This window comes from Oncorhynchus clarkii, chromosome 20 (genome assembly GCF_045791955.1).
Source record: "Oncorhynchus clarkii lewisi isolate Uvic-CL-2024 chromosome 20, UVic_Ocla_1.0, whole genome shotgun sequence".
Classification (NCBI taxonomy): domain Eukaryota; kingdom Metazoa; phylum Chordata; class Actinopteri; order Salmoniformes; family Salmonidae; genus Oncorhynchus; species Oncorhynchus clarkii.
The window spans coordinates 3,878,434-3,902,297 of record NC_092166.1 but is presented as its reverse complement, the minus strand read 5'-3'; the positions used below and the strand labels follow the sequence as shown (position 1 = coordinate 3,902,297).

The following is a 23,864-nucleotide window of genomic DNA, read 5'->3' as shown; positions in this document are numbered from 1 at the left end:
CCTAAAACGTTTGATATAAATATTAGTTCAGAACCTCAGCTATCATAGCCGGTTGTATCAACTTCAAAACAGTCTGAAAGACATGAATGAGGCCTATGGACTGAGTAGAATATAATATTAACTTTGTACCAAGTATGCAAAGTCGTATGTATATACATGTAGTTATTACCATGCATGAGATCCCCACATTGTGGCCTGTACATTGAACATATTCACTGATCATGTACTCTTCCTTGGCAAATAAAGGTGCAGTTCAGGTATGAATGTCTTTGAGATTATTTGTCAGTCTTATCCAATACCAGGAGTATCAAACTCCATTATTTGAATAATGCTGTGTCTGCATGTATGTATTACCAGATATACACTTCAACAGTGTTTTTCCACTCCTGCTCCTGGGACATCAATGATTACACATTGTAACTATGCAATAGACTAGAAACATGATTGATTTGTAATTCATATATACAGAAGAAAACAAAACCTTTGCATATCTAACTCCCTTCATCTGCATTAATCTGAGGACACAGGATAGTATTTTCAATCAGATACTTAATTTCACCCCGTGGAGAAATGCTTTTATTGAAAGACGTTCATTATCCAGGTGTTATAAATACATACTAATTATGATAATAATTATAATATTATTATTATGATAATCTGCGTTGATCTGATAAACACAGGATAGGTGTAGTATTTCGTCAAATGAGAGACTTAATTTCAACCAGTAGATAATGTGAAACGCTTTATTGAAAGAAGTTCATTATCCCAGGTGTTATAAATACATAATTACATGGATTATAAATATTATAATATTATATAAATACAAGTTAAATCTGTACTTCAATGCACATCTGTTGTGCGTGATAAAAACATAGGAAGAAAGAGGTGTAAAAGACAAAGGGAAAGAGGTAAGAACGAAGGAGCAGGGAAGGCAGCATATGATTAATGAATCACAGTGCTACCCTAATAGAGCCTCTAGTGATGTCTCCTAACCAGCCTTGGGCTCCCAGTCGGCCTGAAGGATATCTTAAGAGCGGGTGAGGTGGTGATGACGGGGACTGGCTTCCTCTCTCACATCTAAACATACCTGCAGATGAGAGACAGATGGATAGAGAGAGAGCATGAAAACATACCTGCAGACGACAGACAGATGGAGAGAGAGAACATGATTAAGCCTTGTTTTTTTATTCTAACACGGCCAGTCATCATAATCATCAGGAGGTGAAATGCAAAACTGACTTGGGATCATTAACTCTGGGACTACTACATCTCTTTAATAATACTTCCTGTATAATATAAACTGACCTGGGATCATTAACTCTGGGACTACTACATCTCTTTAATAATACTTCCTGTATAATATAAACTGACCTTGGATCATTAACTCTGGGACTACTGCATCTCTTTAATAATACTTCCTGTATAATATAAACTGACCTGGGATCATTAACTCTGGGACTACTACATCTCTTTAATAATACTTCCTGTATAATATAAACTGACCTGGGATCTATAACTCTGGGACTACTACATCTCTTTAATAATACTTCCTGTATAATATAAACTGACCTGGGATCATTAACTCTGGGACTACTGCATCTCTTTAATAATACTTCCTGTATAATATAAACTGACCTGGGATCATTAACTCTGGGACTACTACATCTCTTTAATAATACTTCCTGTATAATATAAACTGACCTTGGATCATTAACTCTGGGACTACTACATCTCTTTAATAATACTTCCTGTATAATATAAACTGACCTGGGATCATTAACTCTGGGACTACTACATCTCTATCTGTATTTCAATGTAAAGCATCTCTTTAATAATACTTCCTGTTGACCCCACCATGTGACTTCTCACCTCTGATCATGCTGTGCCCTCAAAATGTCAGCCAGTTCAGATGTGGGTTCACCAACACAGCTGATATAACCTAGAGGATTTAGGGAGAAGGGGGAGAGAGGGATGAAGTGAAGGAGAGACTGTTATTGAGAAAATAAGGTAGAGACACAATGTTCAACAGGAATCTGTGTGTGTGGCCTCCCCTGGTGTCCATACTAAGTGTGTAATTTATGCTGAAAAAACATGCAGACATGAGGACAAACAAATATAGCGTACTTATTTAAATATAAATAATGAAGTGTCTCACTATTCTCCATGGTTGGTCCTCTTGCCTATTCTTTGAAGGTGGAAGGAGCCACAGTTATACACCTGAGCCTGCTTACTGCACAACACAATCCAACAACCAGATTGATACATGAGTTTGTAGGTGTGGGTTATAATGTGTCAAATTGTTCTAAATGTTTGCAATATGGGTGACTTAAATAGCCTGTTTTGTTTTTGTACAGACATCACACCCTTACCTACACAGCACCATCACCTGAGAAGTAGCAATCAAAAGGGAGAGAAACTATGAATTGAATTGAATAACTGCAGTTAACATAGCTAAGTAAATGGAAGAATACTCTTATTGCAATGTGGAAGGCTCTTAAAATAGCATTTGGTTATGCATAGCGTACAGTTGTGGCCAAATGTTTTGAGAATGATACAAATATTAATTTCCACAAAGTTTGCTGCTTCAGTGTCTTTAGATATTTTTGTCAGATGTTACTATGGATACTGAAGTATAATTACAAGCATTTTCATAAGTGTCAAAGGCTTTTATTGACAATTACATGAAGTTGATGCAAAGAATCAATATTTTCAGTGTTGACCCTTCTTTTTCAAGACCTCTGCAATCCGCCCTGGCATGCTGTCAATTAACTTCTGGGCCACATCCTGACTGATGGCAGCCCACTGAGTTTGTCAGAATTTGTGGTTAATCGTTTGTCCACCAGCTTCTTGAGGATTGACCACAAGTTCTCAATTGGATTAAAGTCTGGGGAGTTTCCTGGCCATGGACCCAAAATATCAATGTTTTGTTCCCCGAGCCACTTAGTTATGACTTTTGCCTCATGGAAAGGTGATCCATCATGCTGGAAAAGGCATTGTTCATCACCAAACTGTTCCTGGATGGTTGTGAGAAGTTGCTCTCGGAGGATATGTTGGTACCATTCTTTATTCATGGCTGTGTTAGGCAAAATTGTGAGTGAGCCCACTCCCTTGCAGAATATCAGTCTGTCCCTGATGTTTTTCCTGGAGAGAAGTGGCTTCTTTGCTGCCCTTCTAGACACCAGGCCATCCTCCAAAAGTCTTCGCCTCACTGTGCGTGCAGATTAGAGGTCGACCGATTAATCGGAATGGCCGATTAATTAGGGCCGATTTCAAGTTTTCATAACAATTGCAAATCTTTATTTAATCTTTATTTAACTAGGCAAGTCAGTTAAGAACACATTATTTAATTCTTATTCAATGACTGCCTAGGAACAGTGGGTTAACTGCCTCATTCAGGGGCAGAATGACAGATTTTCACCTTGTCCACTCGGGGGATCCAATCTTGCAACCTTACAGTTAACTAGTCCAACGCAATAACGACCTGCCTCTCTCTCGTTGCACTCCACAAGGAGACTGCCTGTTACGCGAATGCAGTAAGCCAAGGTAAGTTGCTAGCTAGCGTTAAACTTATCTTATAAAAAACAATCAATCATAATCACCAGTTAACTACACATGGTTGATGATATTACTAGATATTTGGGTTGGGTATAAGCTGACTGAGCATACAAGTATCTAAGTATCTGACTGAGCGGTGGTAGGCAGAAGCAGGAGCGTAAACATTCATTCAAACAGTACTTTGTTGCATTTTGCCAGCAGCTCGTCGTTGTGCGTCAAGCATTGCGCTGTTTATGACTTCAAGCCTATCAACTCCTGAGATTAGGCTGGTGTAACCGAAGTGAAATGGCTAGCTAGTTAGCGCGTGCTAATAGCGTTTCAAAACGTCACTCGCTCTGAGACTTGGAGTAGTTGTTCCGCTTGCTCTGCATGGGTAACGCTGCTTCGAGGGTGGCTGTTGTCGTTGTGTTCCTGGTTCGAGCCCAGGGAGGAGCGAGAAGGAAATGGGAATATTGAAGACTCATTTTAAAAGGAACCACCAGCTTTCATATGTTCTCATGTTCTGAGCAAGGAACTGAAACGTTAGCTTTCTTACATGGCACATATTGCACTTTTACTTTCTTCTCCAACACTTTGTTTTTGCATTATTTAAACCAAATTGAACATGTTTCATTAATTATTTGAGGCTAAATTGTTTTTATTGATGTATTAAGTTCAAACAGGTGTTCATTCAGTATTGTTGTAATTGTCATTATTACAAATATATATATATATATTTTTAAATATGCCGTTTAATCTGTATCGTCTTTTTTGGTCCTCCAATAAATCGGTTCGGCTTGCAAGCCTCCCCCATTTTCCTCCAAACATAACAATGGTCATTATGGCCAAACAGTTATATTTTTGTTTCATCAGACCAGAGGACATTTCTCAAAAAAGTAAGATCTTTGTCCCCATGTGCAGTTGCAAACTATAGTCTGTTTTTTTATGGTTGTTTTGAAGCAGTGGCTTCTTCCTTTGTGGGTGGCCTTTCAGGTTATGTCGATATAGGACTAGTTTTACTGTGGATATAGATACTTTAGTACCTGTTTCCTCCACCATCTTCACAAGGTCCTTTGCTGTTGTTCTGGGATTGATTTGCCCTTTTTTCACCAAAGTGTGTTCATCTCTAGGAGACAGAACGCATCTCCTTCCTGAGAGCGGTATGACGGCTGCGTGGTCCCCATTGTGTTTATATTTGCATACTATTGTTTGTACAGATGAACGTGGTACCTTCAGGCATTTGGAAATTGCTCCCAAGGATGAACCAGACTTGTGGAGGTCTACAATTTTTTTCCTTGGCTGATTTCTTTTGATTTTCCCATGATGTCAAGCAAAGAGGCACTGAGTTTGAAGGTAGGCCTTTAAATACATCCACAGGTACACCTCCAATTGACTCAAATTATGTCGTTTAGCCTATCAGAAGTTTCTAAAGCCATTATATAATTTTATGGAATTTTCCAAGCTGTTTAAAGGCACAGTCAACTTAGTGTATGTACACTTCTGACCCACTGGAATTGTGATACAGTGAATTCTAAGTGAAATAATCTGTCTGTAAACAATTATTGGAAAAATGACTTGTGTCATGCACAAAGAAGATGTCCTAACCGACTTGACAAACTATAGTTTGTTAACAAGAAATGTGTGGAGTGGTTGAAACACTTAGTTTGGAGTCATTAAAACTTGTTTATGTAAACTTTCGACTTCAACTATATGTGTAGGAATATGGAAGATAATGTAATTATTAGACTTTTACATCACCAGGTCATTGTGGATTGCATCCCCAAGATCAGGACTGAGAACCACAGCTCTCTGTATCTGAGGACAGAAAACCTCAGAAGAAACTTACTTCATTATACTCAAATTAGACCTCACTGAATATTACATTACTTTTATCTTCGTCATCACTTCTAGGGACTGGAACTACACAAAAGTACCTGCCCTATCCAGAATAGCCTCCTCTCTCATTGACAGTTGGTGCTGCTATCCTTTCACCCTCCTCCATGGCTGTTAGCTAGCTACCTACAAATGTATTTTGAGTTCGCTTTTTTTACAGTGATAAATACATCAAGATAGCTAGCTAATATGAAGTAAGGTATCTGGTAAAAAAAATGCATTCACTTAGCTAGCTATCTATACAGTATTTCAAGTTGGCTAGATAGCTAGCTCCTTTAGCAGCTCATTTGAGTTAGCCTGCACTGTAGCTAGTTAGCTAATTGTTTTTTAATGCATTTTCTAAGTGTATTTACTTGAATAGGTTCTCACAGCCATGTGGACGATTGGAAACAGGGCAGCAAAGTTAGTTAGTCACCAGAGTGGTTTAGAGCAGTGTTACTATTTACCTGTGAATACATTCATGAAATGGACAACGGATTAACCCCATTTACCTGTGAATACATTCATGAAATGGAGAACAGATTAACCCCATTTACCTGTGAATACATTCATGAAATGGAGAACTGATTAACCCCATTTACCTGTGAATACATTCATGAAATGGAGAACGGATTAACCCCATTTACCTGTGAATACATTCATGAAATGGACAACGGATTAACCCCATTTACCTGTGAATACATTCATGAAATGGAGAACAGATTAACCCCATTTACCTGTGAATACATTCATGAAATGGAGAACGAATTAACCCCATTTACCTGTGAATACATTCATGAAATGGAGAACGGATTAACCCCATTTACCTGTGAATACATTCATGAAATGGAGAACGGATTAACCCCATTTACCTGTGAATACATTCATGAAATGGAGAACTGATTAACCCCATTTACCTGTGAATACATTCATGAAATGGACAACGGATTAACCCCATTTACCTGTGAATACATTCATGAAATGGACAACGGATTAACCCCATTTACCTGTGAATACATTCATGAAATGGAGAACAGATTAACCCCATTTACCTGTGAATACATTCATGAAATGGAGAACGAATTAACCCCATTTACCTGTGAATACATTCATGAAATGGAGAACGAATGAACCTATTTACCTATTTGATAACCAGACCTTCATACAAACTTGCTGAATTCTTGATGCACCATCGAACGTGCTGCTATATGCTGCCAGAACGCCGAAACGGCACGTGGCAATTTACCACCTGCTAGTTTACGCCAGCTGTTAGGCAAAATGCAGGTTTTCCACCATAATTTGCAAATAAATTCATTTAAAAAAAAAAATCTAATTTTGTCTGTCATAGTTGAAGTGTACCTATGATGGAAATTACAGGCCTCATCTTTTTAAGTGGGAGAACTTGCACAATTGGGTGCTGACTAAATACGTCTTTTTGCCCCACTGTAAGTGTACATTGTGTACACAGCTGTTAGTAGCCCATGTGCCTTACCCTAATAATTTGGTCCCTTTCCTCCCTCATAACTTAGTCTAGTGTGCTACAGTGAGGGAAAAAAACATCTGACCTCTGTGATTGCCAACAAGGGTTTTGCCACCAAGTCATGTTTTGCAGAGGGGGTCAAATACTTATTTCCCTCATTAAAATGCCAATCAATTTATAACATTTTTGACATGCGTTTTTCAGGATTTTGTTGTTGTTATTCTGTCTCTCACTTCAAATAAACCTACCATTAAAATTAGACTGATCATTTCTTTGTCAGTGGGCAAACGTACAAAATCAGCAGGGGATCAAATACTTTTTCCCCCTCACTGTAACTTTGTGGTGCACATTTAGCCTATAACCTGTTTTAGAGAAATGAAATCATTGAATATTCTAAGAGCTTTCATTGTCTGTTTATATGCCCCCTTTATTTGTCCTACAGTTCTGACTTGTTGTACAGGGAATACACTAAGAACGGACCATGTTCTGAATTCTGTAACTTTACATTTCAAAAGTGCTGAACAAATAGTTACTGACAACGTCCGTCCTAGCTGGCTCATTAATGTCTTAATCTAAATTACAGATTGCCTCTTATCCACTAGTCGTCCCCTTACACCATAGTTTGTACATCTCAATTGTCAGTAGAAACCACATTTATTTAAGCAAGTCAGCCATATCAGCTATGTTCTTTAAAAAGGCAGTAAATGAGGCTGAACGAACTGTTTCGCTGCCAGACAAGGCTCCGCTGATAGCCAGGTGTAGCGGTGGTAAGGATTCACTCCATGGCGCTGAAAAGAAAGCTCTGTTGTTGGGACAGTTTTATGTAGACCTTAACAGTTTGGCATGCATCTAAAACACTGGTCTTTATAATGTCGAAATAAAAACACATCTTCAACCTTCATACCACACCCACAAACTTAAATCATACACTCAACCATTAAGCGAAAGCCTCAAATATCACATTCATGTGTATGACTCCACTGTTGTATATTCATATACAGTATATGAATTGCAGTATATGAATTGCAGCAAAGTTTGTTGCCGCTTCAGTCATGTCTTCGGGTTACGTGGGTCAAACAAACCCCCTAATGATTGGTTGACAATAGATCCCGCCCACTGCAGGTATTGGCTGCAGGATGAAGAGGGTGACGAGCAACTACAGAAACCTGCAGTCAAAACTTCATGACCTTTTGAGCACATTATTTTTGTTTTAAAGATCATTCAGTCGACATCGAGGCGCAAGTCAGACAAAACATTTTTTTACCCCATAATGATTTATTATTATTTATTTATTTTATTTTTTTTTTTAAAGGTGGTGACCAAACGATTTGTTAAAACTGACCCGAATCAACGACTTCAATAGATATTCTATCTGTCCCATTATGGTGTAGGTGAGAGCGCGGCAGTATTATGGTGTAGGTGAGAGCATGGCAGTATTATGGTGTAGGTGAGAGCGCGGCAGCATTATGGTGTAGGTGAGAGCGCGGCAGTATTATGGTGTAGGTGAGAGCGCGGCAGTATTATGGTGTAGGTGAGAGCGCGGCAGTATTATGGTGTAGGTGAGAGCACGGCAGCATTATGGTGTAGGTGAGAGCGCGGCAGTATTATGGTGTAGGTGAGAGCGCGGCAGTATTATGGTGTCGGCGAGAGAATGGCAGTATTATGGTGTCGGTGAGAGCGCGGCAGCGCCATTGATCTCCATTTTGCAGTCCATCTCCTTCTACTACTACGAGTCGGTAAACAAACTCTCAGGGTGCTGCCCCCTGGAGGGTGTTGTCTGAACAAATATAAAGACCAGGATGGTGATTTACTGCCCCCTGGAGGGTGTTGTCTGAACAGGTATAAAGACCAGGATGGTGACTTACTGCCCCCTGGAGGGTGTTGTCTGAACAGGTATAAAGACCAGGATGGTGATTTACTGCCCCCTGGAGGGTGTTGTCTGAACAGGTATAAAGACCAGGATATTTACTGCCATCTGCAGTTATGGAAAGTTTTAACTCACAATGATAATTCATTGGCTGATCCCTGCTGATGACCTGGATGGATTTATATGATCCTTCCTTAACCCACAGGAAGTCCCACCCTGGTACCTACTTCAAAAATGGCGCTGTCCATACTAGAACAGTCTTTTGGGCACTGAAGCCCTCGCTCTCCAATTGGTTGGACAGGCGGGTAGGCAGGTGAGATGAAATCAGTGTGGCGGGGGTCTGTTGGCTCTTCAAGAGAACCCGCGGACAGGGGGCATTTTGTACACGTTAGGGGTGAAAAGGCAACTGGGAAGCCATCAAGTAGCAGTGTATAGGTATATATGCATCTCCCCCACTGAGAGACACGCCACTGATGTGCTTCCCCACACAAGGTAATATACACATCTTATTTTGCTATTGTAGAGGGAGATGTTAGTTAGCCAAATCAACACAACTCAGTAAGTGACAGATCCATTCAGGAGCTTAAACGAACGTCTGGTTGAACAATTTAACAGCATTGATTTAGGGACATCATTACTGGGATGTGTATGTCGCCACCTACTGGAAGGATACGGTTATGCCACCGACAGATTCTACTAAAGAAAAACAATCACTTTACAAAATCCTAATTTCTCCCCCCCCCCCCTCCATGTACACGTGAAACCCTAGCCTCACAAGTGACCACATCTCTGCGGCCAACGCCATGCCCATACGCGTTTATTGGCGTGATTGATAATCAAATTCAGCAGTAGCCGTCAGGCAAATAATAACGGTTTGCTAATAGACACAAAAAAAAAGTTGATGAAACCAAAACTACCAAGACAAGATTTGAATTCACAACCAATAAAATTTATTCAATTATATATATATATATATATATATATATATATTACAAATATGTACATGTCATGTAACAAGTAAATATTAAAATATATATATTTTTTTGAACTTCTGTTCAAAATGACATTTGAAAAAATAGGTTTTGTTGCATTCAATTCTCACATTAAAACTGGAAAAGGATGGGTATTTTCTTCTCCTAATAGAAGCCACAACAAACGTTGTATTTTTTAATGACTCACCCACCGGACAACACACACACACACACACACACACACGCGGGATAGAGAGGCTGTACACAGAGTGTTCCAGTATCCCAAATGGCACCCTATCCCCTATATAGTGCACTACTTTTCACTAGAGCCAGTATAGGTTCCTGATGAAAAGTAGTGTACTATATAGGGAATAGGGTGCCATTTCAGATGCACTCGTTTGTTGCAAACGAAGGGGAGCGAATGACGACAAATTACTTTTTTTTTTTTTAAGGTTTAACTGAACTTTCAACGGTACAGCTTCTTCTGGGGAGTAACAGCTACCAGCCTGCAACGACAACAGCAGCATCCAAAAATCACAACTCTAGAATGAAACACCTCGTTGTGGTGCCTGGATCCAACTCCATTAGAATGAACACCTTCGTTGTGGTGCCTGGATCCAACTCCATTAGAATGAACACCTTCGTTGTGGTGCCTGGATCCAACTCCATTAGAATGAACACCTCGTTGTGGTGCCTGGATCCAACTCCATTAGAATGAACACCTCGTTGTGGTGCCTGGATCCAACTCCATTAGAATGAACACCTCGTTGTGGTGCCTGGATCCAACTCCATTAGAATGAACACCTTCGTTGTGGTGCCTGGATCCAACTCCATTAGAACGAACACCTCGTTGTGGTGCCTGGATCCAACTCCATTAGAACGAACACCTCGTTGTGGTGCCTGGATCCAACTCCATTAGAATGAACACCTCGTTGTGGTGCCTGGATCCAACTCCATTAGAATGAACACCTTCGTTGTGGTGCCTGGATCCAACTCCATTAGAACGAACACCTCGTTGTGGTGCCTGGATCCAACTCCATTAGAATGAACACCTTCGTTGTGATGCCTGGATCCAACTCCAGTCCAGAGGGGAAATGGAGACGGAAGAAACAACGGAACCAAACGGAACCAAATCCGATTCAACACATGCTTCAAGAGTTAAGCCAATAACATCGACTAACAATAATAACAAGGAACTTGACACCGACTCAATATAAAAAAACAACAACTTTGGTCCAGACAAAACAATAACCTTTTACGATTAAAATATCTATTACTTATTTTTTCCCTGTACAAGTTTAAAACCATAATTACATGGGTTATTTACAAATGCACAATCTTTACGTAGAAAATAAGTTAAAAAAAATAATTAAGAGCACAAGTCTGTACATTATGTATTGAACAAAACGCACTTGAAAACAAAAGTAGAATTGTATTCTTTTTTTCGTAACCCTGCCTGGTGAGGAAGGTGCAGCGGGCACAGGGATGGTAGTCTCCACAGGGCGGTGCCCGCTAACCACGCACCCCCGAAGAGCGGTGCTCTCTAACCACGCACCCCCGAAGAGCGGTGCTCTCTAACCACGCACCCCCGAAGAGCGGTGCTCTCTAACCACGCACCCCCGAAGAGCGGTGCTCTCTAACCACGCACCCCCGAAGAGCGGTGCTCTCTAACCACGCACCCCCGAAGAGCGGTGCTCTCTAACCACGCACCCCCGAAGAGCGGTGCTCTCTAACCACGCACCCCCAAGAGCGGTGCTCTCTAACCACGCACCCCCAAGAGCGGTGCTCTCTAACCACGCACCCCCAAGAGCGGTGCTCTCTAACCACGCACCCCCCAAGAGCGGTGCTCTCTAACCACGCACCCCCAAGAGCGGTGCTCTCTAACCACGCACCCCCAAGAGCGGTGCTCTCTAACCACGCACCCCCAAGAGCGGTGCTCTCTAACCACGCACCCCCAAGAGCGGTGCTCTCTAACCACGCACCCCCAAGAGCGGTGCTCTCTAACCACGCACCCCCAAGAGCGGTGCTCTCTAACCACGCACCCCCAAGAGCGGTGCTCTCTAACCACGCACCCCCAAGAGCGGTGCTCTCTAACCACGCACCCCCAAGAGCGGTGCTCTCTAACCACACACCCCCAAGAGCGGTGCTCTCTAACCACGCACCCCCAAGTTCCGTCAACTTCAGTGCTTGACCTTTCTTTTCTTTACTTCATTCCTTCTAACATGTGACCCCCTCCATCACTTCATTCCTTCTAACATGTGACCCCCTCCATCACTTCATTCCTGTTCGAGGTAGTTGGCCACTAGATGATCCGTCCTCATCAGTCCTCTGCCTGACCCTTACCGTGGGTCGTGTAGCCTAAAGGTCACGGGTCATATGGGCGTGAGGTCAAAGTCGTCGTTGACCTCTACCAGGGGGATGTAGAACTCGGGTATCTCGAAGATGGAGGTGGACTTGTACACGACTGGATCCAGCTCCTGGAGTTTCAGCTGCCAATGGAGACGCTGGACAGCATTAAGAGCTGCTGCCTCGTGCTGCTGCCTCATCAGAAGACACGTCTGGGGGGGGGGGGGGGATATTAATAAGATGGAGGAGGAAAGGAGAAGAGTTACGGAGAGAAGGAGAAAGGTATGAGACGTGAACTTCACCCTAAAACCCAAATCAGACCATTTTGACATTATTGAGATGCTTGTTTTGCCAAATTAATACATTTAAAAACGAGAAGTACTATCGGAAATAGAGGGTCCAAGCTCTATCCAAAACCGATATGTAGCCACTTACTGCATCAGACCGAATGGATGAACAAAAACATACCACCGGGTATTACGTTCCAACATTAGTTTTACTGCTGCAAGAAGGGCCACGTTGACAGAGACCAAACTTACCTTGAGTTTATCGAACTTGTCATCCACGTCTTGCAACCAGGACATAAACTGGCGGGCGTTGAAACGATCCCTCACAGACGTCTTGCCATCTTGGTCTCCCTAGAAACACAACATCGATAGTACAACGTTACCGAAAACTGGCAGCGTTAGTTAAGGTTCTGTTGAACCATTATGGTCAAAACTGGCAGCGTTACGGTTCTGTTAAACCATTATGGATCAGAACGGGCAGCGTTAGTTAAGGTTCTGTTGAACCATTATGGTCAAAACTGGCAGCGTTACGGTTCTGTTAAACCATTATGGATCAGAACGGGCAGCGTTAGTTACGGTTCTGTTGAACCATTATGGATCAGAACTGGCAGCGTTAGTTACGGTTCTGTTAAACCATTATGGATCAGAACTGGCAGCGTTAGTTACGGTTCTGTTGAACCATTATGGATCAGAACTGGCAGCGTTAGTTACGGTTCTGTTAAACCATTATGGATCAGAACGGGCAGCGTTACGGTTCTGTTAAACCATTATGGATCAGAACTGGCAGCGTTAGTTACGGTTCTGTTGAACCATTATGGATCAGAACAGGCAGCGTTAGTTACGGTTCTGTTAAACCATTATGGATCAGAACGGGCAGCGTTACGGTTCTGTTAAACCATTATGGATCAGAACTGGCAGCGTTAGTTACGGTTCTGTTGAACCATTATGGATCAGAACGGGCAGCGTTACGGTTCTGTTAAACCATTATGGATCAGAACTGGCAGCGTTAGTTACGGTTCTGTTGAACCATTATGGATCAGAACAGGCAGCGTTAGTTACGGTTCTGTTAAACCATTATGGATCAGAACGGGCAGCGTTACGGTTCTGTTAAACCATTATGGATCAGAACTGGCAGCGTTAGTTACGGTTCTGTTGAACCATTATGGATCAGAACTGGCAGCGTTAGTTACGGTTCTGTTAAACCATTATGGATCAGAACGGGCAGCGTTACGGTTCTGTTAAACCATTATGGATCAGAACTGGCAGCGTTAATTACGGTTCTGTTGAACCATTATGGATCAGAACAGGCAGCGTTAGTTACGGTTCTGTTAAACCATTATGGATCAGAACGGGCAGCGTTACGGTTCTGTTGAACCATTATGGATCAGAACGGGCAGCGTTACGGTTCTGTTGAACCATTATGGATCAGAACGGGCAGCGTTACGGTTCTGTTGAACCATTATGGATCAGAACGGGCAGTGTTAGTTACGGTTCTGTTAAACCATTATGGATCAGAACGGGCAGCGTTACGGTTCTGTTGAACCATTATGGATCAGAACGGGCAGCGTTACGGTTCTGTTGAACCATTATGGATCAGAACGGGCAGCGTTACGGTTCTGTTGAACCATTATGGATCAGAACGGGCAGCGTTACGGTTCTGTTGAACCATTATGGATCAGAACGGGCAGCGTTACGGTTCTGTTGAACCATTATGGATCAGAACTGGCAGCGTTACGGTTCTGTTAAACCATTATGGATCAGAACGGGCAGCGTTAGTTACGGTTCTGTTAAACCATTATGGATCAGAACTGGCAGCGTTACGGTTCTGTTGAACCATTATGGATCAGAACGGGCAGCGTTAGTTACGGTTCTGTTAAACCATTATGGATCAGAACGGGCAGCGTTAGTTACGGTTCTGTTAAACCATTATGGATCAGAACTGGCAGCGTTAGTTACGGTTCTGTTAAACCATTATGGATCAGAACGGGCAGCGTTAGTTACGGTTCTGTTAAACCATTATGGATCAGAACGGGCAGCGTTACGGTTCTGTTGAACCATTATGGATCAGAACTGGCAGCGTTAGTTACTGTGTTAACTGGAAATCACTGAGTGTTTGCTTCATGACAAAAAAATATTAAAATACAACTGCTGTTAGCAAAGGGATTTATAAATATAAATATATTCGATCAGTTGATTGATGCCAACTTAGGAATTCTACATTATTTTAGTTTAAATGTGATCTATTGATTGGTCGATTCCAACTTACTGATTCCACATTTTAAATAAATGTGATCTATTGATACAAAATGACTGTTTCTACAGTACATTATAAATAAATGTGACTGATTGACACAAACTTACTGATTCTACAGTACGTGACATCATGCCACTTGCCTGGGCATCCTGCGGCATGTTGTACACCTCGGCGTCCAATAGCACGGTGCACGCACTAAACGGGAGCGTCTGATTGGCTAGTGTTCTGGCAGCCCGGTAGTGAACTCGTAACACTTCCTGTTCGTTGGAAACAATTAACTTTTCCTGGAAGAGAGAAGAAGAGAAGAGTTGAGTTAGACTAGAATAATGAGTGGATGAAAAGGGTGGAGTTAGACTAGAATAAGGAGTAGAGGAAAAGGGTGGAGTTAGACTAGAATAAGGAGTGGAGGAAAAGGGTGGAGTTAGACTAGAATAAGGAGTGGAGGAAAAGGGTGGAGTTAGACTAGAATAAGGAGTGGAGGAAAAGGGTGGAGTTAGACTAGAATAAGGAGTGGATGAAAAGGGTGGAGTTAGACTAGAATAAGGAGTGGAGGAAAAGGGTGGAGTTAGACTAGAATAAGGAGTGGATGAAAAGGGTGGAGTTAGACTAGAATAAGGAGTGGAGGAAAAGGGTGGAGTTAGACTAGAATAAGGAGTGGATGAAAAGGGTGGAGTTAGACTAGAATAAGGAGTGGAGGAAAAGGGTGGAGTTAGACTAGAATAAGGAGTGGATGAAAAGGGTGGAGTTAGACTAGAATAAGGAGTGGATGAAAAGGGTGGAGTTAGACTAGAATAAGGAGTGGATGAAAAGGGTGGAGTTAGACTAGAATAAGGAGTGGATGAAAAGGGTGGAGTTGAGTTAGACTAGAATAAGGAGTAGAGGAAAAAGGGTGGAGTTAGACTAGAATAAGGAGTGGAGGAAAAGGGTGGAGTTAGACTAGAATAAGGAGTGGAGGAAAAGGGTGGAGTTAGACTAGAATAAGGAGTGGATGAAAAGGGTGGAGTTAGACTAGAATAAGGAGTGGAGGAAAAGGGTGGAGTTAGACTAGAATAAGGAGTGGATGAAAAGGGTGGAGTTAGACTAGAATAAGGAGTGGATGAAAAGGGTGGAGTTAGACTAGAATAAGGAGTGGATGAAAAGGGTGGAGTTAGACTAGAATAAGGAGTGGATGAAAAGGGTGGAGTTGAGTTAGACTAGAATAAGGAGTAGAGGAAAAAGGGTGGAGTTAGACTAGAATAAGGAGTGGAGGAAAAGGGTGGAGTTAGACTAGAATAAGGAGTGGAGGAAAAGGGTGGAGTTAGACTAGAATAAGGAGTGGAGGAAAAGGGTGGAGTTAGACTAGAATAAGGAGTGGAGGAAAAGGGTGGAGTTAGACTAGAATAAGGAGTGGAGGAAAAGGGTGGGGTTAGACTAGAATAAGGAGTGGAGGAAAAGGGTGGAGTTAGACTAGAATAAGGAGTGGAGGAAAAGGGTGGGGTTGAGTTTAATAGTTGAGACAGAAGAAAACGAAAGAGTCTCCTACTTGTATTTGTAACGTCAAACAGTATTTCGACGTAAATAACAGCTCCTAAATAAGTACCATCAAGCTATAAAAAGGAAAATTAAATAGGACAGAGTTTAAATTCACTCCACATACCCGTTCAATGCTGTGTTGCAAGCGTAGCTTCATACGAACGACTTCCTGTTGTTTAAACATCTCCTTCAGTTGGTCCGGTAGAGACGGAGGGGGAGTTATCTGTTAGGAGAGACAAATTAATATAAACATTACAAACAGTTCAACATCATGAAACATTTGAAGATTGTTTAATAAGACCCTTTAATGCAGGAGTGTCTTGAGTGGAGGACATTAGCGATAAAGAAACATTCAATGGGAAAAGAGAGGAGATCCAAGAGAGGACAGAGCAGATCCAAGAGAGGACAGAGGAGATCCAAGAGAGGACAGAGCAGATCCAAGAGAGGACAGAGCAGATCCAAGAGAGGACAGAGGAGATCCAAGAGAGGACAGAGGAGATCCAAGAGAGGACAGAGGAGATCCAAGAGAGGACAGAGGAGATCCAAGAGAGGACAGAGGAGATCCAAGAGAGGACAGAGCAGATCCAAGAGAGGACAGAGCAGATCCAAGAGAGGACAGAGGAGATCCAAGAGAGGACAGAGGAGATCCAAGAGAGGACAGAGGAGATCCAAGAGAGGACAGAGGAGATCCAAGAGAGGACAGAGGAGATAAGATAATAAAAACACAGGAGTGGAGATGCTCTCTCAAGTGTCAATAGATATTTTCAGTCAAGGAGTACCAAACCCTTTAATGATCAAACTCCAGACTCACAGTCGGAATACAGAGTTTGCCGAAGGGGTTCCCGTCTAGCAGGTACGATCCTGTAAACGTCACGTATTCGTCGTAATACTGCGGCGGCTGGGGGATGACGCTCAGCAGCACTTTGCGGTTATCCTCGATCTTCTTGCGGATGTGCAGGAACTCGTAGTAAGGGTTGGCCCTCTCCGTCTGGTACGGCTGAATCTCCTCCAGCTTCAGAGAGTCAACGATGGCCGCCAGAGACGGTTGAGGCTTCTCCATCCCCTGAGCAAAGACGAGAAGAGATATACAGTAAGATAAGGTAGGGGAGGCATACGGTAGAGGAGACATACGGTAAGGTAGGCATACGGTAAGGTAGAGGAGGCATACGGTAAGGTAGGGGAGGCATACGGTAAGGTAGGGGAGGCATACGGTAAGGTAGGGGAGGCATACGGTAAGGTAGGCATACGGTAAGGTAGAGGAGGCATACGGTAAGGATAAGGTAGAGGAGACATACGGTAAGGTAGGCATACGGTAAGGTAGAGGAGGCATACGGTAAGGTAGAGGAGGCATACGGTAAGGTAGGGGAGGCATACGGTAAGGTAGGGGAGGCATACGGTAAGGTAGGGGAGGGATACGGTAAGGTAGGGGAGGGATACGGTAAGGTAGGGGAGGCCTACGGTAAGGTAAGGTACAGGAGGCATACGGTAAGGTAGGGGAGGCCTACGGTAAGGTAAGGCCTACGGTAAGGTAAGGTAGGGGAGGCATACGGTAAGGTAGGGGAGGCCTACGGTAAGGTACACGAGGCATACGGTAAGGTAGGGTACAGGAGGCATACGGTAAGGTAGGGGAGGCCTACGGTAAGGTAAGGTAGGGGAGGCATACGGTAAGGTAAGGTAGGGCAGGCATACGGTAAGGTAGAGGAGGCATACGGTAATGCAAGGTAGGAGATAAGAAACTTTACTGTTCCCAAGATAAGATATTTTGTCCCAAATGTCAACCCTTTACGAAACCTACCGCTCCAGTATCCCCTCCTTTACTAAATCTACTGCTCCATTCTCTCTCTTCTTCCTTTCCACTTCCTCCCAGTCTCCCTCCTAAACCTCATTCTCTCTCAGCCATACACCCATCCCTCTATTCCTCCCTCACCTCCAACCTCTCCCCCTCCATTATCCTCCAGAGGAACCCACCTGTTGTGTGCTGCCTCCGGCCTGGTTTGAGGTAGACATCCTTGGCATTTTCCTCTTCCTGGGGTGGGTCTGCTGGAGGTCCTGGTCCTCTTCCATGGTTACGGAGCGGACCTTGGCCTTAGCCCCGGAGGAGTCAGAGTCTCTGTCCCCAGACTGGGGGGAAGAGCTAGCAGAAAACCCACTGCAGCTGTAACTACCACTACTACCACTCTGGTCTGTCTGCGAGCCTTGCTGGAAGTTACTAAACTGTCCAGAAGCACCGGACAGTGTCTGTCCTTCTGATCTCTCCTCAGAGGTAGATGCGACTTCCATTGGCTCTGGGCATGGCTCTAATTTCACCTCAGGGACGGTGACCATATTACTGCCCTCTGACGAAGACCGACAACTAGTCCTTCCTGTTGACATGACCTCAGGACCTCTGCTCTTCTCCAATGTGTTGTCAGGTGTATCAGAAGTTTCTTCCGATTTGTGTTCAAGGCACGGCCATCGCGACACAGATAGTGTATGCTGGCTAGCATGATCGTTTTTCCCCGGTTGAGGATCGCTGGAGTCGACAACGTCACTGGAGAATCTGGATTGCTTACAATCCTGAAAGCTTGCGTCAGTGTCCATGTCCTCTTGAGATTCATTGGTTCTACTCTGCATAGATTCCTCTGTACTAACACTGCTGGTGGAGGTTACTGGGTTGTCCATTGCTCCTGGTCTAGACGCTCCTAACACACTGTCAAGGCTCTCTACAGCTGCTCTGTTTTCAGAGCTGCTGGCTGCACTCTCAACTGGAGTTGTATCTTTAGGATCAAGAGCCAAATCTCCACCAATCTCTGTCTTCGTCTGCTGTGAGGTCACCGTGCTGGTGTTTGGAAGGGTTTCCCGTGACTGGCTAGCAGAGTGAGATGAGGTGGTTTCGGTGCTGGAGAACGGCAGTTGACAGGATAGAGAAGATAATGTCACCAGTGGCGTCATATCCTCAGAGGGCAGGTCTTTCATGCTACATTCGGGCGCCGCACTGGAAGTCTCTACAGGGATACACTGGACGTCCCGTATTAGGAGAGGATCAGAGGTGGAAGAAAACCCTCTCTGTTCTGGCGTAACTAGCTGTTGGACACTAGCCTGTTGAAGTGTTGAGGAGTCCTTTACAAGAGGATCTCTGGTGTTGGACGCTTGAGGTGGAAGATGGACACCTGAAGCGGTGTTCCCTTCGCTCTCAGTGTTGAGATCTGCATCGGTTCTTGGAGCGGTGTTACCTTCACTCTCAGTGTTGAGATCTGCATATGTTCTTGCATTAGAGAGATTTGGAAACATCTGAGTAGGACCCCTTTGACTCTGGCTCTCCTCCAGATCTGCACAGGTTTCTGAAGGAGGCTGAAAAGCTGAAGGCTCTTCATTTGGTTGAGCAGCAGGCACCACGCTGGCCTTTGACAGAGTTTCAAAATGTTTAGCTGCCGTCGCAGAGTTTGCTTCCTCGTCCAGAATAGCTATAAGGTAAGGGGAAGTGTGTCGGCTCTGCAGCGGAGTCCTGTTACCTTGCGCTGAGTCTGGAAGACCGTTGTGGTCTTTGTCCTGAATGGCAGGTGATCTAGACTGTGAGAGGAGGGAAGACAGTAGGAAAAGTGGCTGAGAGTCCTGGGAGGCATCCAGGGTCATATCCGAGTCGTACTCTACGGGTCTCGGCGTCAACATGGTTGCCTGACTGGAGTCCTCAGAACTGGCCATGGAGAACATGGACCTGGACATGAGACCCGCCCGCTCGCTCTCCGGCCTGGGGGACCTGCTCAAGCTGTTCTCAATACCAGCTATCAACTTCCCACTGAGGGAGGAGAGTGTTTTCCCGTCTAGGGACATGGTCCTGGAGCTGGTGCTCTCCTTTATAGGTTTGTCTCGGTCCCGGCCATGAGCGTCGCCAGAGCCTTCGGAGCTCTTGGAGCGAAGCAGTTCTTTGCTCGAACACGGTTCTCCAGATGACAAGGACATCGTCTTGGCTTTGCTTTTGAGCTTCCCTGGGTCTGTTGTCGTAGAGGAGGGTCGTTGTTTCATCCTCTCTCTCTCCTTCTGTTTGATCTTTTCTAGATGCTTCCGGTGCCACTGTTCAATCTCCTGGTCCTTCAGACTCAGCATTCGTTCGAAACTGGTCTGCCTCAGGTCCTCGTTGACCAGACGTTTCTCTTTGGGTCGCTTCTCTTCCCGGGTGGCAGGCGAGGCTTTAGCTTTGGACCTGTTGTCTCGGTCAGTCTCAGTCTCGTTGGATTTGGTCTTACAGGCCTTGCTACCCTCCTTGGAACGGTCCTTGTCGCTCTTGTGACGATCTTTGTCTCGATCTCTGTGCCGGTCAAAGTCTCTGGATTCTCTGTCTCTTCGGTCTCTGTCTTTCTCTGGCATTTTCAGGACCTCCTCCTTTAGCAGTTTTGCTGGTGTGGTCTTGCCACTTTCAGACACATAGCCTTTCTTCTCCTCCAAGGGGAGCTTCAGGTTAGAGCTGGAGGAAGATGAAGAGCCGTCTTTAGATTTTTCCTTTTTCTTCTTATCGCAGTCTTTGTCTTTCTCCTTAGCACGATCCAATTTACTTTGATCAGTGCCTTTCTCTGAAGGTGGTTTTCCTTTGTTATCCCAGCCTATCCTATCTTTGTCTCTGTACTCCCTCTCCTGCCTCTCCCTCTCACTCTTCTTATCGGGCTTCTCTTTGCTCTTCTTGTCCTTGCTCTCTTCGTGTTTTTTTGTTGTGGACAAGGGTCTGAGCTTTTCGCTCTCTTTGTGGTTCTTGTCACCAGGGGACAAATGAGATGAGCCAGACGCCATCCTCTCCTTCTCCCTCCAGCGATCCATGGAATTTTGCGAATTCTCTGATTTCTCCAGGTGCTCCATCTTAACCTTCTTCTCCTTATCGGGATTCTTTTTATCAGTCTCCCGTTCTTTTACAGAAGGCCTCCTGTCAGATTTGTCCCGCTGGTCTTTCTCAGAGGCATCCAGTCGGGCTAGATCAGCCGTAGACGTGGTCTCCGTTACCGGTTTATCCTCCGGTTCATCTTTCACGCTTGTAGTGTTATGCTGCGTCTCCTCAGGAAGAGAGGAAGTCCGTCCAGAGGTAGAGCACTCTGTCCTCTCCTCACGCTCAATGGGCTTCCCATCTTTTAGTCCTTTCTCTTTACAGACAGCAGAGGTTTCCTTCCCTTCCTTCTTCACCACCTTGTCTTTATCCTTCTCTTGCACCTCTCTCAGCCAAGTCTCCTTACTGATGCTAGAGAGGTATATTTCTTTCGTCCCCCTCTCTTCCTTCACAGGAGAGCCGTCCTCCCTCTCGGTCTCAGTTTTCCCTGGAGGCGGAGGTTCGTCGTCATTGAAGAAGTTCTCTTTCCAGAACTCCCTGTCAAACTCCTGGTTCTTTTGGCCATCCTTCCTGCCGCCCTCCTTCTGCCGGTGGCGGTCCCTCTCCCTGTCCGCCTCATACTCCCTGCAGTGGTTGTTCTTCTCCTTGTGTTTTAGTTTATGTTTTTTGACCACTTTGCCATCTTTGTCCTTCTTCCGTAAGGCACCACCGTCAGAGCTGTGGACCACGCTGCGTTCTTTATTATGCGGACTGGAGCCGCCGCCCCCGACGCTACAGTCCACGGCGATGTCCTTCTGGTGGTGCTTGCTCTTCTCCTTGTGCTTGCAGCCTTTACTACTGGAGCTCTCCGTGCAGAACTCAGACTCTGGGTTGTAGTGGTTGTACTTGACACCATCTGGCGGACAGGGGCCTTCGGCAATCGAGACGCACGTCATCTTGGCGTTCTCCTGTTTGAGCGGGTTGGAGGACGGCTGCTTGTCGGCATGACCGTAGTTGAGCTTAGGGGACTTGACGGTGGCAGACAGGTGGAAAAGGTGGACGGACGAGTCGTCCTTGGGACTGAAGGAGATTTTGAACGAGTCCTCGTCCCCACAGAGTCCTCGGCTGTTCTTGTCCATGTGCGTCTCCGACACAGACACGGTGGCTACGGAAAACACCAGAGCTTTGCTGTTCTCCTTCTCGTCCTCCTGGTTCTCCTTGTTCTTGCTCTGGTTCTTGTTCTTTTTCTTGACTTTGCTGCTTTTGTCTTTCTGTTCGGAAGTCGTGAGGCTGCAGAGGTTCTCTTTCTTAGTCCTGCTGGCGTCTGACGCCTTGTGTCCCTCAGAGCCGTTGGAGCAGGTCGGAGAGCTCCTTCTCTCTGTTGGCATCTCCATCTCATCACTGGAACTATCCGAGCTGCAGTAGCGAACACGGGACGACGTCTTCGTCTTCTTAGACTTCGAGGACTGGACTGAGCCGCTCCCGCCCCCTTTATTGCTCTGCTTCACCAAATGATTCCTTTCCTTCTCCCTCAGCTCTCTCCGGAGGATGTGTCGATCGTTCAGGGCTTTACTCAAGTCCTCTTCGTCTTTGAACTCATACTCATCCAGGCCGGACATGGAGGATGAGGCCTTCACGGTGCTCTGCTTTCCGTCAGAGTCCTTTCCCACGTCCGAGTCATCCAGGTGGTCGTCATCAACGTCCACGCTGGAGGGGTTCACCGACGGAGGGCCTTCTGACTCTGTAGAGAGGACATAAGGAAAATAGAGGAAATTGTTTTTTTGTTGTTTTTAAATTAAGTTTAATTTAAAAAAGGTAAATGACCATATGTAAGCAAATATAACAAATGACAGATCTATAACACGTTTATTTTTGAAATCACAAAATAGAATAAACTTTTAAAAAATACGATTAAAACACCACCTAAAAAAATATACAACTCTACAGGACACCCTACCCGAGGGGCGGGGCTACCCTCTACAGGACACCCTACCCGAGGGGCGGGGCTATCCTCTACAGGACACCCTGCCCGAGGGGCGGGGCTACCCTCTACAGGACACCCTGCCCGAGGGGCGGGGCTACCCTCTACAGGACACCCTGCCCGAGGGGCGGGGCTACCCTCTACAGGACACCCTGCCCGAGGGGCGGGGCTACCCTCTACAGGACACCCTACCCGAGGGGCGGGGCTACCCTCTACAGGACACCCTACCCGAGGGGCGGGGCTACCCTCTACAGGACACCCTACCCGAGGGGCGGGGCTACCCTCTACAGGACACCCTACCCGAGGGGCGGGGCTACCCTCTACAGGACACCCTACCCGAGGGGCGGGGCTACCCTCTACAGGACACCCTACCCGAGGGGCGGGGCTACCCTCTACAGGACACCCTACCCGAGGGGCGGGGCTACCCTCTACAGGACACCCTACCCGAGGGGCGGGGCTACCCTCTACAGGACACCCTACCCGAGGGGCGGGGCTACCCTCTACAGGACACCCTACCCGAGGGGCGGGGCTACCCTCTACAGGACACCCTACCCGAGGGGCGGGGCTACCCTCTACAGGACACCCTACCCGAGGGGCGGGGCTACCCTCTACAGGACACCCTACCCGAGGGGCGGGGCTACCCTCTACAGGACACCCTACCCGAGGGGCGGGGCTACCCTCTACAGGACACCCTACCCGAGGGGCGGGGCTATCCTCTACAGGACACCCTACCCGAGGGGCGGGGCTATCCTCTACAGGACACCCTACCCGAGGGGCGGGGCTATCCTCTACAGGACACCCTACCCGAGGGGCGGGGCTATCCTCTACAGGACACCCTACCCAAGGGGCGGGGCTATCCTCTACAGGACACCCTACCCGAGGGGCGGGGCTATCCTCTACAGGACACCCTACCCGAGGGGCGGGGCTATCCTCTACAGGACACCCTACCCGAGGGGCGGGGCTATCCTCTACAGGACACCCTACCCGAGGGG

The 23,864-nt window shown here is 45.4% G+C and overlaps 1 protein-coding gene across 4 annotated transcripts in view; it reads right to left on the bottom strand.

Moving 5' to 3' along the window:
- Positions 1-969: 969 nt before the first annotated feature.
- Positions 970-23,864, bottom strand: part of LOC139375790 (ankyrin repeat domain-containing protein 12-like) — a 65,592-nt gene continuing 42,697 nt past the window's right edge. For 2 of the 4 annotated variants that reach the window (XM_071117650.1, XM_071117652.1), the window contains 6 exons: positions 18,092-22,632; positions 16,935-17,186; positions 16,248-16,346; positions 14,719-14,895; positions 12,610-12,708; positions 11,931-12,282 (listed from right to left, as the gene is read on the bottom strand). In XM_071117650.1, coding sequence (XP_070973751.1) covers positions 12,097-12,282; positions 12,610-12,708; positions 14,719-14,895; positions 16,248-16,346; positions 16,935-17,186; positions 18,092-22,632 — 5,354 coding nt within the window. In that variant the 3' untranslated portion in view covers positions 11,931-12,096. Of the gene's footprint in view, positions 1,088-1,869; positions 1,940-11,930; positions 12,283-12,609; positions 12,709-14,718; positions 14,896-16,247; positions 16,347-16,934; positions 17,187-18,091; positions 22,633-23,864 lie in introns of those variants that run through there. The other 2 variants (XR_011627849.1, XM_071117651.1) reach the window with 2 other exon arrangements.